This window comes from Salminus brasiliensis, chromosome 1, assembly GCF_030463535.1.
Source record: "Salminus brasiliensis chromosome 1, fSalBra1.hap2, whole genome shotgun sequence".
NCBI classification, from domain to species: domain Eukaryota; kingdom Metazoa; phylum Chordata; class Actinopteri; order Characiformes; family Bryconidae; genus Salminus; species Salminus brasiliensis.
This window is the reverse complement of record NC_132878.1, coordinates 8,511,347-8,528,641: the sequence shown is the minus strand read 5'-3', so window position 1 is coordinate 8,528,641 and position 17,295 is coordinate 8,511,347. Positions and strand designations below refer to the sequence as shown.

The following is a 17,295-nucleotide window of genomic DNA, read 5'->3' as shown; positions in this document are numbered from 1 at the left end:
TTAATTATTATTATTATAATTTTACTAAAATCATTTTTTCAAACCCAAATAAAACTTATTTTTCATCACCTAATGAATCAAATTAACGCTGATCTTTGATTTCAGAATGTATTTATTTGTTTGTGCACATCTATTTATGCTGACCAACAGTTTTAATGTTATTTTTAAAATAGAAAATTAAAATAAAATACTTTTAATATTTTATTATTAATTATATCGTATTTTATGCTACTACCAGGTTTACTACGTTTTTGCAGTGATGAAAGGCATACATATATCTTAGTGTTATATATTATTATTATTATTATTATTAATTTAGTCTTAGAGAGAGTTAAATAAATTATCAATTAATACGTTATTATGCATTTAACCTTAATATTAACATATAACCTAATTAATTAACCTTTAGAAATTCAGCAAAATTGCCAACTATAGCTTTAAAGATTCTGAAATGATCTAATATTAGTCTATAAAACACTGATTTGCACGCTTGTTTTTACTTTGGAAAACTCTTAGTCATGTGACAAAATACAGCAATCTGACTGGCTGTTCAGTGTAGCCCGTCATTCCTGACCGAAACTAAAATTCTGCAATCTGATTGGCTCCTAATAAATGAGCTAAGAACCAATCACTAATCAGTTTTTTTGCTCCTCTTTTACGTTTAAACTTAATCCCGTTTCTGAACTGCTAATCCAATTATATACTATGTGGACAAAAGTATTGGGACATCTGCTCATTCACAGTTTCCCCTGAAATCAAGGGTATTTAAACAGTGTATATCTCGCTTTGGTTGAAGCAACTGTCTCTACTGTCTAGAGAAGGTTTTCTGTAAGGATTGGATTAGATGTTGTATGATCAGCACCTGACCTCATCCCCAAATGCTACTCTCCTCCAGGTCCAGTAACTGCCTGAAGACCCATCAACAGATCACAGCTAGTACTGGAAAAGTGAAGTACCCCTATAGCAGCACTGCATGAGGACACAACCCAATAAACTCACCTGTTATTGAGCAATGTACAGCAGCACATTCTCCACCCGCTCCAGGAAGCTCATGCGGTCAGTGAGATGCCCCTGGGCGGCTGCAGCGGGCACATACAAGGGTGGAACTGGCAGCTGACCGCAGAGCCTCTCCGTGCTGTGCGCAAAACTGACCCGAACTGACACCACATGAGACTGCGTCAAAGTTTGACTCCCTGAGTGAAGCTATGAGCTCTTTATTAAGCATCCCTTCACACACTGCCTCAAAACAGTGCTCAAACCTGGCCCTCATGCTCCACATCAACATAATCGCCTGAATCCCGGAGATCATTTATGATTTATTCGGAAATCAAGGGTTTTAAAAAGGATTAACTGTCTCTACTGTCCAGCAGAGAGAGCTTTCTACTAGATTTGATTGCTCAGGATGTTGGATGATCATCAACCCACCTCATCCACAACTCATCCCAAAAGTATTGGATGAAGCACCATCCATCAGTCCTGAGAACACAGTTCTTCCACTGCTCCACAGCTCAATGCTGGGGGGCTTTATACCCCTCTAGTTCATGTTTATCTCCTCCAGAGGGTCCTATTCTATTGGCAATTCTTCTGTACAGGGACTAGACAAGCTGCCTGTGTGTGTGTGCATCTGAATTCAAGGACCCTCCTCTCCTTTTTAACTGTTTACTCTGTTTCCAGTTTCCACTGGTTTTATGACTGGTGAGAGAAATACAGCTTACCCAGAAAACCGGCCAAGTCATTGGAGCCATATTTAGAAATCTGCTTTTCAGACCAGTGAAAACCCCACTCTTCCTATTAAGCCTTATTAAGCATTATTAAGCACAGTGAGCCTGCTTAGATTAGGCCGCCTTTGAGTATACTAGGTATAACACTGGGGTCAACAGTACAATTCACACTGTAGTTTTACCACACTGCCAAATTTACTAACCTCCTGATTTAGCTCCTGCTGACCTCACTGGAAAGCTCATGCTCAGGTCATGTGCTCCAAAGTGCAAAGGCTAAGCTCCGCCCTTCACCTGAGGCACACCTCCAGCACACAGGTGCTGTTCATGACTGGACTGATTAGCACTCCTGCCAGGTATTGCTTTCGCTCTAATAATGTCCCTCTACACATGGAGCCTCTGATCCACACCCATGGATAAAGACAGCGACCTGGACTACGTAAAGTTAGGGACATAAGAACACAGTTAGTGGTTGGTTTTGTGGCAGAGCAGTTCATCACATTAAATACTGCAGTGGGGCAGTGGTGACTCAGCGGTTAGAGGGCCGGGTTATTGATAACAAGGTTGTGGGTTCGATTCCCGGGCTCAGCAAGCTGCCACTGTTTACCCTCTCTGCTCCCCGGGCGCTGGAGTTGGCTGCCCACCACTCTGGGTGTGTGAAGTACTCACTGTCCCTACATTTACATTTACAGCATTTAGCTGACACTCTTATCCAGAGCGACTTACAAGGTTACTGGTATTACAGAGGAGGGCCAATGTAGTGTTAGGAGTCTTGCCCAAGGACTCTTATTGGTGTAGTGCAGCACCCAGAGCGGGAATCGAACCCCAGTCTCCCACGGGGTGCGGTAACTCACTGGCAGGTAGTGGTGTTATCTGTTGCACTACACCCAACCCACTAGTGTGTGTGCACTAGGGTTAAATGCGGAGGACACATTTCGCTGTGCAGTGTACACTGTACAGTGACAAATACGTGCACCTTTACCTTTAAGCAGTTAGATGGCAATAAGATTTCAATATAAAATGGCTACAATTTAAAACAGTCAAATGAAAGGATTGTAAAAAGTATAAAAAATAAAATAACAATAATAATAATAATAATAATAATAACAATAATAATAATAATAAATAAGCAGCTAAAAAGATTATAGTAAAACTAAAAATGATGGTGTTTAGAACCTAAAAGTGAAATCATCTTAAATCTAGTCTAAATATCTAATATTTCTTATTTTGAGCTTATGTAACTTATGTAACTGTTTCCTTTTTAAGTCATTTCATCTACCTAAAATGTCTCATTCTATTGGCACAGTGTTTATTTTCAGAAACATTACAGAGTAATATACTCAATTTAAGATGATGTCACTTGTTAAGATTGTATGTAACTGTTATGAATCTAGTATAAATTTATTATATCTTTAAAATATGATCTGGAATAATTCGTCTATATTATGGTCAGGTTTGAGTTTGGGCTTTAATTCCATGCCCTTCAGCCTATATACAGGACTATAGGGTGTAATAGGCTCCAATATAAATGTGAACTTTGAGGGTGTAAAGATTCAGTATGCAGGTGAGCTGGATTTCTGGAGGTGAGTGTGTTGCTGCCCATCAGTTTCAACCCAGACTGCAGTCTATTACTGAGATAAAGATCTGTAGTAAAGGTGAGGCACCAGACCTTTGTACACCTAATCATTTTATCAGGGGGATCAGTTACTTGGCAGTATGCTTGGTTTGCCTATGAAGTACAGGAGAGAAGATCATGTGATTTACATACAAATGAAACAGATCCACTAATTATGCAAGAAGAAGAACACGTATGTGAGGGTGCTGTTTGTGGACTACTGTTCAGCATTTAACACCATCATTCCCCCAAGGCTTGACATCAAGCCCCAGGATCTGAATCTGGGTCTGAACCGCTCTCTGTGCAGCTGGATCCAGAACTTCCTCCTGCATGAAGTTCATGGATCATGTCCTTCTCACTGACCCTTCACACCGGAGCCCCTCGGGGCTATGTGATCAGCCCACTCCTGTACTCCCTGTACACCTCCAATAGCACAGCCAGACACAGCTCCAATGTCATCATTAAATCTGCTGATGACACGATAATCGTGGGCCTGATCTCCAACGACGACAGGCAACCTACCGCGAAGAGGTGCCAGGAAAACTGGCACTGTATAGTGGTTGTATAGTGTGTGTGTGTGTGTGTGTGTGTGTGTGTATAGAGTATGTATAGTGTGTATAGTGTATATATAGGGTATGAATAGTCTGAGTGTGTATAGTGTATGTGTGGTGTATGTGTAGTGTGTATAACCTGTACATTTTAAACAGTACAATAATGTATGTGTAATGTCTGTATAGTGAATATATAGTGTATGTATAGTATATGTATAGAGTATGTATAGTGTGTATAGTGTATATATAGGGTATGAATAGTCTGAGTGTGTATAGTGTATGCGTGGTGTATGTGTAGTGTGTATAACCTGTACATTTTAAACAGTGCAATAATGTATGTATAATGTCTGTATAGTGAATATATAGTGTATGTATAGAGTATGTATAGTGTGTATAGTGTATGTGTAATGTGTGTATAGAGTATGTGTAGTGTGTAGAGTATGTATAATGTGTGAACAGAGAGTGTATAGTGTATGCATAGTGTATGTATTGTGTGGCTAAAGTATTTGTGAAGTATATATAGTGTATGTATAGAGTATGTATAGTGTATGTATAGAGTATGTATAGTATGTATAGAGAATGTAAAGTGTGTATAGTGTATGTAGAGTATGTATAGTATATATAGTGTGTATAGTGTATGTATAGAGTATGTATATAGTATGTATAGTATATATAGTGTATGTATAGAGTATTAATAGTGTGTATATAGTATGTATAGAGTATGTGTAATGTGTGTATAGTGTATGTGTAATGTGTGTATAGAGTATGTATAGTGTATGTATAGAATATGAATAGTGTGTATAGATTATGTATAGAGTATGTATTATAAGTGTATAGTGTATGTATAGTGTGTATGTATAGTATGTGTATAGGGTATGTATAGTGTAAGTTAATGTGTATATATTCTTTATTTCTTTTTGTGTATATATCTGTGTTTTTACTACAGTTTATTCTACAACAGACAGCTACACCAAGTTGGAGTTGGCTGCCCACCGCTTTGGTTGTGTGTGCGCTCACTGCCCCTAGTTCACTAGTGTGTGTGTGTGTGTGTTTACAGATGGGTAAAATGCAAAGAAGTGTCAGATACATGCACCTTTACCTTTTTGCCCATTTATTGCACATTGCATTTTTGCACAAACACTTAGCTGCTAGAGTACCGCACTAACCTGTGCTACACTCTACTGTTTTCCGTCTGATTCTCCACAATAACATCAATGCTCAGTCTGTCTGATTTATTTATTGTTTCACTGTGTACTCTGTATATAGTTGAAATGACAATAAAGCTTCTTCCCTTGACTTGACTGGACTTGAGTAGTGCAAATGATTCATGAAACAATTGTTTTGATTAGAAGATCTTAGATCTTAGACCTTGACTGGCCCATACAGTACAGTATTAGATTACTCCAAAACAGAAACTTCACAGAAGAAAAACAATGTAAACAACAACAGATTCACATTAGGTCAAAAAGTAAAACATGGAAAAAAGGGAGAGCAACGATTTCCTGTACAAAACAGCATGTTGGTCTTTAAAACCATGAGAAGAACTCTGATCTGCCCTGAATCCTTCACTCCCTCTTGCTCTTTGAGGAGGAGGACCTTCTGCAGCATTTACGGAAGAGCCACTTGCACGTTTTCACGAAGATGAACACGACCAGAGCGACTACTGACAGCAAAAAGGCAGCAACGTCCAGACAGTGGTACTGGTACCAAGTGAGGTTATGGGCCTCGACCCTCAGGTGCTTGGCCCCCTTGTTGCGCATCACAAACTCAATCCAGAAGACAGCATGGTCCAACGGCTTCAGTGGTTGATCATGGTGGATGCGGGACAGCCTCATCATGTTCTCTTTGTACCTGAGAGAAGAAGAAGAAGGGAAATACCAATGAAACTGTTGTGTTAATGGCACTGTCCATTAGATGAAGTCCCCCACCTTTAGAAATGTATATATTACTGTTTCTGAACTTCATTAATACGTCACGTTTTATGTGGTGTAGTTTGCTTACTGCTGTGCTGTGGAGTTTCAGCTATTCCCAAAACCAGCCATTATGCAGATCAACTGGCTGAATACCTGCAGTGTAATGACCACTCTCAAGATAACCTCCACCTTAAAGAATAAAAATACTCACGATGGATTGTTAATGACGTCAGTGAGAGCCTCCTTCAGGTCTTCCGACACCATTTTGTAGAAATCAACGATAGCAGCAGCTCCCTTGGTTTTCATGTGGAACATGTTATCTGGTTGGTCACCAAACAGAGGTATACCCACCAGTGGAACACCATGGTATATAGCTTCATATATTCCATTGGTCCCACCATGGGTGATGAAGGCCTTGGTCTTAGGATGTCCTGTAAGAATCAGATGTCAATCATTAGTGAATGTTGAAGATACAATAACCTGGTATGGCTTTTATACCAAGAGATGTATTGTTGGCTCTTGAAATATGGCTCATAAACTGTTTTTGAATGTTATATAAAAACTGTAATTGCTGCCAAAGACTTCCTGTAGCTGCCTGCATCAGATTCAAAACCCTGACGCTGACCTACAAAGCCAAGAATGGACCAGCTTGCAAGCAAACCCAGATAGTAAAGCCTTCTGACAAGGTCACCCCTTTGTTTCACCACACTGTACCATTAGTTGGGATGAGAGCAGATGTCACAGCTGTGAAAAGCAGGATACTATGAAGTGTTACCACAATTTTATTTGTGGCCAAGCAGGACGTGGGGCTATTGGCTGGGAATCGGGAATCAGGGTAGGGCCACTGGTGTCAGAACAGATGTGTTGTACCAGATGACCCTGTAAAATCTCATCAGCATGGTCCAGCTCCTAGAAAGTGCAGAGCACAGCTCATAGGTAAGTGATGTAAGGTGTTGTGCACATGTTGCTTGACTTTGAGGCACAAGAGCCAAATCTCTAAATACAGTCCATTGACTCCTTATTTGCTGATTTCCCCCTTGAAGTATCTGCAGTGAATGGCACAGGTGTCCCCTTTGAGGGATAGACAAAAGTCAGTCACCAAATATGTAGAGAGAGCTTTACTCAGGGAAGCTCAGAGTGTGAATAGAAATGCTGTGGAATCGCTGGTCTCTGCATTTCAGACAGAGATTTCAGAAATCTCTCATATGTTTAGTATAAGAGCTGGGGTCTAACCATTCCTGCCCAAAACCCAGAAGAGTCACCATGCTATTCCAGCCCTGCCCAGAGAAGTACTGCCCTGAGGAATTACTCAGCATTCCCAGTTGATCTTCAAAGATTACTAGGATTCCCATTCAAAACTCAACCAGACAAGAACCTTATCCTACACAGAGAACGATCTCAGGCGCTCCTGAGGAAATTATAGACCGTTTCAAATAGGTTAACATTAGCAGAGCCACTGCGTATTTCAGACCTTACAAGATACGATATAGACAAAAATTATTTATTATTAAAATATCTTTCTGCTCATTTAAGTGTTATACAAATATATATTGTACATATAAGATTGTATTGTGTAAAAAAATATATTTTAATAAGTTCTACAACATTTTTGACTAGTAGTGCACATGACAACACTGCTCTTTACCTAGTAGGTCATTCTGGGGAATCCAGTCATAGAGTCTTGTGTTCGGAGCAAGAGTATCTGGTCTCTCTCCTGAGTAGCGCCACAACACCTGTGATAAAGCAGCACCAGTGAAAAACCAGTGAACCACTTTCTACTGTATAAACAACCAATCACACAATCACAGAACCTTCAAATATTCAGAATCAGTGGAGTAAACCCCTCCAAACCCATCCCTGCTTTCCCCTCAACATAAGATAATCATTTATTAGTCCCGCAGTGGGGACACTTGGGGTGAAGCAGCCTGTTGCTAAAGGAGCTGCCCAGTGCTGCCAGAGTCTCATGCATGGGGTGGGAGCTGTTCTCCAGCATGGATGCCAGCTTGGCAATCATCCTCCTGCCTCCCATCACCTGCACAGGGTCTAAGAGGCTAAGCCATATTGAACTGGGACATCTTCTACACTCTAATGTACCAGGAGGCCAAGAGGCCAACAGGCAACACAGTGAAGTCAAAGAAATATTAGTGCAGGTGTGGAGAGACAGTTACCACCTGATTGGAGATATCATCAGCAGGTGTTTTATATACCTGAGAAAAGTGAGAACTGTGATGTTATTTCTGAAGATTCATCAAGCATTCAGTGGTGCAGTCTCTGACCTTTTGTGGGATCTGTCCGAGCGCTGAAGCAATGGAGTTAGCTTTCGCTCTGGTGAGGTTATTTATCATGGACCCCAGTGAAAACACCACAATGCCATCATCCCCTGAGCTCTGGACAAACGCCTCAATCTCCTACAAAGGCAAAACAGGGCAGTTATTTATAACACGGATATGGTATGAATATGAAGATCTGCTGAACCTACAGTCACGTCTCTCAAGACGCAGATTCAGTTAAAACAGTGGAGAGTCTTAAGTGCTGCAGGAGTCCTGACTTGTGCCTCATATTTAGGAACTACTTTTCTTGAAGGTTCCTCAAAGCACCTCAAGAGATTCCTCCACAGCTCCAAGCTGAAGAACCTCCAAACGTTCCTCAAGGATCTTCTACTTTTAACAGTGTAGTAAAGGTTGCACACTAGAGCACACCTAATCAATTTATCATGTATAACTCAAGCATATAAACGTCCAAAAGCATGTGAGGAGAAGCTCTTACTTTTGGAAGTGGCTTTGCAGGCTTGCAGTGCAATCCGCCTACAAACTTGAAGTTTGGCAGTAACGGCCGTGGATATTCAAAGTCCCAGTAAGTTCTGATTAACCAGATGTCAGCTTTTCCTACGGTGTCACACGGCGTTATGGGTTTGCCTATGAAGTACAGGAGAGAAGATCATGTGATTCTGCATCAATTACATGCATAGTTTATTTACTTACTAATAAAGCCGTGCACTGTGGTGCACTTTGATATACAGTAGCTAATCTTTTCTATGACTAACGTACAGCTAGGTTACACAGCCTAGACAGGTAGACAGGTGCACAAGGTAGATGCCTTTGATCGGTCAGTAAGTGAACTTGCCCAACCCAAGACTTGATCTGTTTTCTCAGGCCCAGAAATCATGGAAATCAATGCTGTACAAACATCTGCCAGATACACCAATAAATCAGGCCCAAAACAGGAGACAGGCCCTGCTGTGCAGAGAACAGTGCAGTGCCAAGTCTTGGAAGTTCACACAGGTTCTCCAGGATGGCGATGAGAAAGGTACAAAGAGGGTCCGGATAACTAAACTAAACTGAGAACGTATTTAAGATGGTCTTCATCAGCTTTACTGCCAAAATTGACTAAACAGAGAAAACACACTGAAATAGATGCGCTAACCAGAGAAACGCCGCTCCCCTGGTCCATAACTGCCTGAAGACCCACCAACACATCACAGCTAGTACTGGAAAAGTCACGTACCCCTATGAGGACACAACCAAATAAGCTCACCTGATAGTTGGTGATATTTATCAGACATTAACATCACCTGCAGTTTGAAAATGACTGTGTGAGCAATGACCAGCAGCACATTCTCCACCCGCTCCAGGAAGTTCATGCGGTCAGTGAGATGCCCTTGGGCGGCTGCAGCGGGCACATACGAGGGGGGGACTGGCAGCTGACCGCACCATCTCACTGTAGTGTGCGCAAAAGTGAGTCTGAAAGACACCACATGAGGGAGGCCGAGGGTCTCTGCCAAAAGATCACTGCACAGCATCACAGGATCGTACAGAACTGCGTCAAAGTTTGACTCCCTGAGTGAAGCTATGAGCTCTTTATTAAGCATCCCTTCACACACTGCCCCAAAACAGCGCTCAAACCTGTCCTTCATGCCCCACATAAACGAAATCGTCTCGATCCTGGAGAGGTCGTCATTTATCATAATATGGAAGGCGTCCAGCCAGAGGGCTCGAACTTCCTCCTCCTCGATGTCCACCTTAAAGACAGAGTGTCTGAAGTTCTCTGTCTGTGAGAATTTGATTGAAGGTGAGGCGCTGTGCGTAAGGACGGTCACGCTGTGGTTCCGAGCCACCAGCTCCTCCACGATTGCGCGCATGTTGATCCAGTGGCTGTATTCAGCAGGAAGCACCAGGACGTTTCCACCCAGAGCTGTTTCAGACCCACAGAGCAGCAAAGCCACCAAGGGGAGCAGATATCTGGGTGTCATTGTATATAAAACCATCAGACAGTTTGGAGACAGGTACGTGTTGCCTGTATGGTCAACCTCTCACATTCCTGAAAAGCCTAATCTCTGCACTGTGGAGATAAAGGAAGTGGGCGGGTCTTCATGCAGCAGGCTGTGTTTACTGGTTGGGGAAAGTTCAGCTGTGTTGCTTTGTAACGAGGCTAGACGGCTCTCGCGAGGTGAAAGTGTTGTCGCGAGCCTTTGAGACTTACTAGACGTCTGCAAGCCCCTTTCATCTTCTCCACGTTTTATTACATTATGACGTATTCTGGTAGATTCAGCAGATTAAGGTCACTATTTACCTCAAACATCTACTAACATCTACTGGTTATTTAGGGGTCAGATATCTGCTCACACTCTTAATAACAGCCTAATAACTGGTTGATGCCCCTTCAGCAGCAACTGCAGCTTGAAGGCATCTTGGGGAAGAAGCTACAATCTTGGCACACTTGTTTCTGGACATTTGTGTCCATTCCTCTTGGCATATCCTTGCAAACTCCATCAGGTTGGATGGGGAGTGTTGGTACACGGTCGTTTTCAGCTCCTTCCACAGATGTTCAGTTGGATTCTGGTCATGGTCAGGTTGGAAGGTAAACCTTTGCCCTAGTCTGAGGTCCAGTGTGCACTGGAGCAGGTTTTCTTCTAGGATCTTGAAGTACTTATCTGCATTCATGCTGAAAAACATCCCCACATCATGATGGGAGGCGGGATTTTGACAGAATGATCGGTCATGGTAAAAAATGGTCTAAAATTGTATTTTATTCCGAATAAAATCCCTGAAGAAGAGCAAATGATTCATGAAACAATTGTTTAGATTAGACGATCTCAGATCTTAGCTGGCCCATACAGTACATTTCATACATATCATCACTGTCATGTCAAAAAAAACTCATATCGCCAAATATCTTCAAAACAGAACCTTTACAAAAGACAGGAAAAAATTTAAAGAATAATTGATTCACATTATGTAAAAAAATGGATATACAGCAACGATTCCCTGTACAACACATCATGTTAGTCTTTAAACCCGTGAGAAGAACTCAGTGCCTTTACTAGTGCAGTGATCTGCCCTGAATCCTTCACTCCCTCTTGCTCTTTGAGGAGGAGGACCTTCTGCAGCATCTACGGAAGAGCCACTTGCACGTTTTCACAAAGATGAACACGACCAGAGCGACTACTGACAGCAAAAAGGCAGCAACGTCCAGACAGTGGTACTGGTACCAAGTGAGGTTATGGGCCTCGACCCTCAGGTGCTTGGCCCCCTTGTTGCGCATCACAAACTCAATCCAGAAGACAGCATGGTCCAACGGCTTCAGTGGTTGATCATGGTGGATGCGGGAAAGTCTCATCATATTCTCTTTGTACCTGAGAGAAGAAGAAGAAGAAGAAGAAGAAGAAAAAGAAGAAGAAGAAGAAGAAGAAGAAGAAAAAGAAAAAGAGAGGAACTACCAATGAAACTGTTTAGGTTATGTGTTTAGATGGAGTGGTCAGCAAAGCTTGTGTTCACAGAACTGTCCACTGTCATTTGTCCAGATTTGTAAGTCCAGGAATAATTCAGTGAAAAATCGTCTTTACCTTACATCAGATGATGTCAGGCTAATGTTGCTAACAAGCCTTGAACTTAGGCGGTCACCCATCACATCTTAGCACAGACATGTCAGAACCTTAATTGGATAATCTACATAAACACCTTTACAAATGTAGATATGACTGTTTCTGAACTTCATTAATATGTCACGTTTTGTGTGGTGTAGTCTGCTTACTGCTGTGCTGTGGAGGTGTCCTTAACTGAGTGAAGAATTTTCAGCTATTCCCAAAACCAGCCATTATGCAGATCAACCGACTGAATACCTGCAATGTAATGACCACTCTTAAGATAACCTCCACCTTAAAGAATGAAAAGACTCACGATGGATTGTTAATGACGTCAGTGAGAGCCTCCTTCAGGTCCTCAGTCTTTATTTGGTTGAAGTTAACGATAGCAGCCGCTCCCTTGGTTTTCATGTGGAACAGGTTATCTGGTTGGTCACCAAACAGAGGTATACCCACCAGTGGGACACCATGGTATATAGCTTCATATATTCCATTGGTCCCACCATGGGTGATGAAGACCTTGGTCTTAGGATGTCCTGTAAGAATTAGATGTCGATCATTAGTGAGCGTTGGAGAACATTTTCTGGGGGGCACATAAAAAAAAAAGAGTGACCATGCTATCCCAGCCCTGTCCAGAGAAGTACTGCCTTGAGGAATTACTCAGCATTTCCAGTTGGTCCTCAACGATTCCTAGTATTCTTAGGATTAACATGACAAGTGATTCAGAACTTTTGACTAGTAGTGCACATGACAACACTGCTCTTTACCTAGGAGGTCATTCTGGGGAATCCAGTCATAGAGTCTTGTGTTCGGAGCAAGAGTATCTGGTCTCTCTCCTGAGTAGCGCCACAACACCTGTGATAAAGCAGCACCAGTGAAAAACCAGTGAACCACTTTCTACTGTATAAACAACCAATCACACGACCACAGAACCTTCAAATATTCAGAATCAGTGGAGAAAACCCCTCCAAACCCATCCCTGCTTTCCCCTCTCAAGCCATATTAAACTAGGACATCTTCTACACTCTAATGTACCAGGAGGCCAAGAGGCCAACAAGCAACACAGTGAAGTCAAAGAAATATTAGTGCAGGTGTGGAGAGACAGTTACCACCTAATTGGAGATATCATCAGCAGGTGTTTTATATACCTGAGAAAAGTGAGAACTGTGATGTTATTTCTGAAGATTCATCAAGCATTCAGTGGTGCAGTCTCTGACCTTTTGTGGGATCTGTCCGAGCGCTGAAGCAATGGAGTTAGCTTTCGCTCTGGTGAGGTTATTTATCATGGACCCCAGTGAAAACACCACAATGCCATCATCCCCTGAGCTCTGGACAAACGCCTCAATCTCCTACAAAAGCAAAACAGGGCAGTTATTTATAACACGGATATGGTATGAATATGAAGATCTGCTGGACCTACAGTCACGTCTCTCAAGAAGCAGATTCAGTTAAAACAGTGGAGAGTCTTAAGTGCTGCAGGAGTCCTGACTTGTGCCTCATATTTAGGAACTACTTTCAGTGGTGTTTTCTAGCCTGAAGAAGACAGTAGGCACCTTGTAGTAGGAACCTTTTTTCTTCTTAAAACCTTTTCTTGAAAACCTCAAGAGATTCCTCCACAGCTCCAAGCTGAAGAACCTCCAAGCGTTTGTCAATGATCTTCTACTTTTAACAGTGTAGTAAAGGTTGAGCACTAGAGCACACCTAATCAATTTATCATGTATATTTAGTATATTTGTATATTACATGTAACTCAAGCATGTACACATGTGGACAAAATTGTTGGTACCCCTTGGTTAGTAAAAGAAAAACCCACAATGATCATAGAAATAACTTGAATCTGACAAAAGCAATAATAAATAAATACTATGAAAATTAATCAATGAAAGTCAGACATTGCTTTTCAATCGTGCTTCAACAGAATTATTTAAAAAAATAATCTCATGAAACATGCCGGGACAGAAATAATTGTACCCTTAATTTAATATTTTGTTGCACAATCTTTTGAGGCAATCACTGCAATCAAACGATTCCTGTAACTGTCAATGAGACTTCTGTACCTCTCAGCAGGTATTTTGGCCCACTCCTCATGAACAAACTGCTCCATTTGTCTTAGGTTTGAAGAGAGCCTTTTCCAGACAGCATGTTTCAGATCCTTCCAAAGATGCTCAATAGGATTTAGGTCAGGGCTCATAGAAGGCCACTTCAAAATAATCCAATGTGACCATGCTATCCCAGCCCTGTCCAGAGAAGTACTGCCCTGAGGAATTACTCAGCGTTCCCAACTGGTCCTCAAAGATTCCTAGTATTCTTAGGATTAACATGACAAGTTATTTAGAACTGTTGACTAGTAGTGCACATGACAACACTGCTCTTTACCTAGTAGGTCTTTACCCAGACTTTACCCAGACGGCATGTTTCAGCTCCTTCCAAAGATGCTCAATAAGATTTAGGTCAGGGGTCATAGAAGGCCACTTCAGAACAGTCAATGTTTTCCTCTTAGCCATTCTTGGGTGCTTTTAGCTGTGTGTTTTGGGTCATTATCCTGTTGCAAGACCCATGTCCTGCGACTGCGACCAAGCTTTCTGACACTGGGCAGCACATTTCTCTCTAGAATCCCTTGATAGCAAAGCAGCCCCAAAACATAACAGAGCCTCCTCCATGTTTCACAGTAGGGACAGTGTTCTTTTCTTAATATGCTTCATTTTTCCGTCTGTGAACATAGAGCTGATGTGCCTTGGCAAAAAGTTAAATTTTTGTCTCATCTGTCCAGAGGACATTTTCCCAGAAGCTTTGGGGCTTGCCAACATGTAATTTGGCAAATGTCAGTCTGGCTTTTTTATGATTTGTTTTCAACAATGGTGTCCTCCTCGATCATCTCCCTGAAGTCCACTTTGGCTCAAACACTGACAGATGGGGCGATCTGACACTGATGTTCCTTGAGCTTGAAGTTCACCTTTCATCTCTTTACAAGTTTTTTTGGGCTCTTTTGTTACCATTCGTATTTTCCCTCTCTTTGATTTGTCATCAATTTTCTTCCTTGGAGATGGTCTTATAACCTATACCTTTAACATGCTTGTCTATAATTTTCTTTCTAATCTCCTGAGACAGCTCTTTCCTTCGCTTCCTCTGGTCAACGTTGAGTGTGGGACACACCATGTCACCAAACAGCACAGTGACTACCTGTAACCCTATATATAGGCCTACTGACTGATTACAAGATTGTAGACACCTGTAATGCTAATTAGTGGACACACCTTGATTTAACATGTCCCTTTGCTCACATTATTTTCAGGGGTACCATCATTTTTGTCCAGGCCTGTTTAATGAGATTACTTTTTAAAATAATTCTGTTGAAGAATGGTTCAAAATCAATGTCAAAAGCAGGTGAGGAGAAGCTCTTACTTTTGGAAGTGGCTTTGCAGGCTTGCAGTGCAATCCGCCTACAAACTTGAAGTTTGGCAGTAACGGCCGTGGATATTCAAAGTCCCAGTAAGTTCTGATCAACCAGATGTCAGCTTTTCCTATAGTGTCACACGGCGTTATGGGTTTGCCTATGAAGTACAGGAGAAAGATCATGTGATTCTGCATCAATTTCATGCATAGTTTATTTACTTACTAATAAAGCCGTGCACTGTGGTGCACTTTGATATACAGTACCTAATCTTTTCTATGACTAACGTACAGCTAGGTTACACAGTCTAGACAGGTAGACAGGTGCACAAGGTAGATGCCTTTGATCGGTCAGTAAGTGAACTTGCCCAACCCAAGACTTGATGTGAATCTGCCAGATAAAAACTAAACCTTAAGAAATTTGGGAGCTCCAAAAAAGAGACAGGCACTGCTGGACAGGGAACACTAGTACCAAGTAATCTATCAAGCAACCATGACAATGATCTTGCAAGTCTTGGAGGTTATCACAGACTCTCCAGGATGACCATGAAAAAGGTAATGTTGCCAAAATTGACTAAACAGAGAAAACACACTGAAATAGATGCGCTAACCAGAGATACGCCGCTCCCCTGGTCCATAACTGCCTGAAGACCCACCAACAGATCACAGCTAGTACTGGAAAAGTCACGTACCCCTATGAGGACACAACCCAATAAACTCACCTGATAGTTGGTGATACATATCAGACATTAACATCACCTGCAGTTTGAAAAATACAGAGTGAGCAATGACCAGCACCATATTCTCCACCCGCTCCAGGAAGTTCATGCGGTCAGTGAGATGCCCTTGGGAGGCTCCAGCGGGCACATACGAGGGGGGGACTGGCAACTGACCGCACCATCTCACTGTAGTGTGCGCAAAAGTTTGTCTAAAAGACACCACATGAGGGAGGCCGAGGGTCTCTGCTAATAGATCACTGCATGGCATCACAGGGTCGTACAGAACTACCTCAAAGTTTGACTCCCTGAGTGAAGCTATGAGCTCTTTATTAAGCATCCCTTCACACACTGCCCCAAAATAGCGCTCAAGTCTGGCCCTCATGCCCCACATCGACAAAATCGTCTGAATCCCGGTGATGCCTTCATTCATCCAAAGATTGAAGGCGTCCAGCCAGACGCCTCGCACTTCCTCCTCCTCGATGTCCACCTTAAAGACAATGTATCTGAAGTTCTCTGTCTGTGAGAATTTGATTGAAGGTGAGGCGCTGTGCGTAAGGACGGTCACGCTGTGGTTCCGAGCCACCAGCTCCTCCACGATTGCGCGCATGTTGATCCAGTGGCTGTATTCAGCAGGAAGCACCAGGACGTTTCCACACAGAGCTGTTTCAGACCCACAGAGCAGCAAAGCCACCCAGGGGAGCAGATCTCTGGGTGTCATTGTATGTGAAACTATCAGACAGTTAGGAGACAGGCACGTGTTGCCTGTATTGTGACCCTCTCACATTCCTGAAAAGCCTAATCTCTGATCTCTGTACTAGGAACAAGGAAGTGGGCGGGTCTTCATGCAGCAGGCTGTGTTTACTGGTTGGGGAAGGTTCAGCTGTGTTGCTTCACAGTGAGACTAAGACGTGTTTTCGCGAGGGTTTGAGCCAGCAGTCCATCAGAAGAGGCTGGTTGTAGCTACTAATACTGCAAATACTTGGATGCCAGAAATTGTTTAGTATAATTACAGAGTCCACCTGGATCAGAACCTTGTGTACTCCCTGCAGCTCTTACTTGCTCCTTTATGTAGGCCAAATACATTTCATGTGGAAAAGTCCAGGGCTAAGTATGATTTTGACCTGGTAGGGACATACAGTGGACCACCGAGGGCCCTCTGGACAATGAGGCCTTTGCATTCATGATAGACTCCTAACTGCAGTTTCACTCCATCTATAAATCTTTATTTATGGATATGGTAGCCATAAATAACAATTACACTAATTACACACTTGTGATCATGTTAACCAACAGCACACAGTTGCACACGGTTTCTGTACTTCATGACTGAACACAGCTATACTATGCAGGAATGGACATTTAGGTTTTTAGTCAATCCTGAAGTATCAAGAATATGATAATTAATGAATTTTGGAATGTTATAAGTTGTCGTGTCAATTGATTAAAATGTTATTTAGGTTTAATTAGGTTTAATTAGGTATATTTTTTATTAAAAAATCAATAAAATATCATTATTTTAAAAGAATTAG

General features: G+C 42.0%; 2 protein-coding genes across 2 annotated transcripts; both read right to left on the bottom strand.

The window, feature by feature from the left end:
* Positions 1–4,978: 4,978 nt before the first annotated feature.
* On the bottom strand, positions 4,979–10,281 carry LOC140535915 (UDP-glucuronosyltransferase 2C1-like). Its single transcript, XM_072657506.1, has 6 exons — positions 9,332–10,281; positions 8,564–8,712; positions 8,074–8,205; positions 7,443–7,530; positions 6,009–6,228; positions 4,979–5,735 (listed from the first exon to the last, which is right to left on the bottom strand). Exons 1-6 carry the CDS (start codon positions 10,059–10,061, stop codon positions 5,450–5,452), a joined length of 1,605 nt encoding a protein of 534 aa, XP_072513607.1. The 5' UTR covers positions 10,062–10,281; the 3' UTR covers positions 4,979–5,449.
* Positions 10,282–10,717: 436 nt separating this feature from the next.
* Positions 10,718–16,570, bottom strand: LOC140535991 (UDP-glucuronosyltransferase 2A3-like). The gene is made up of 6 exons (XM_072657628.1): positions 15,770–16,570; positions 15,060–15,208; positions 12,875–13,006; positions 12,425–12,512; positions 11,974–12,193; positions 10,718–11,429 (listed from the first exon to the last, which is right to left on the bottom strand). Exons 1-6 carry the CDS (start codon positions 16,482–16,484, stop codon positions 11,144–11,146), a joined length of 1,590 nt encoding a protein of 529 aa, XP_072513729.1. The 5' UTR covers positions 16,485–16,570; the 3' UTR covers positions 10,718–11,143.
* Positions 16,571–17,295: the final 725 nt, after the last annotated feature.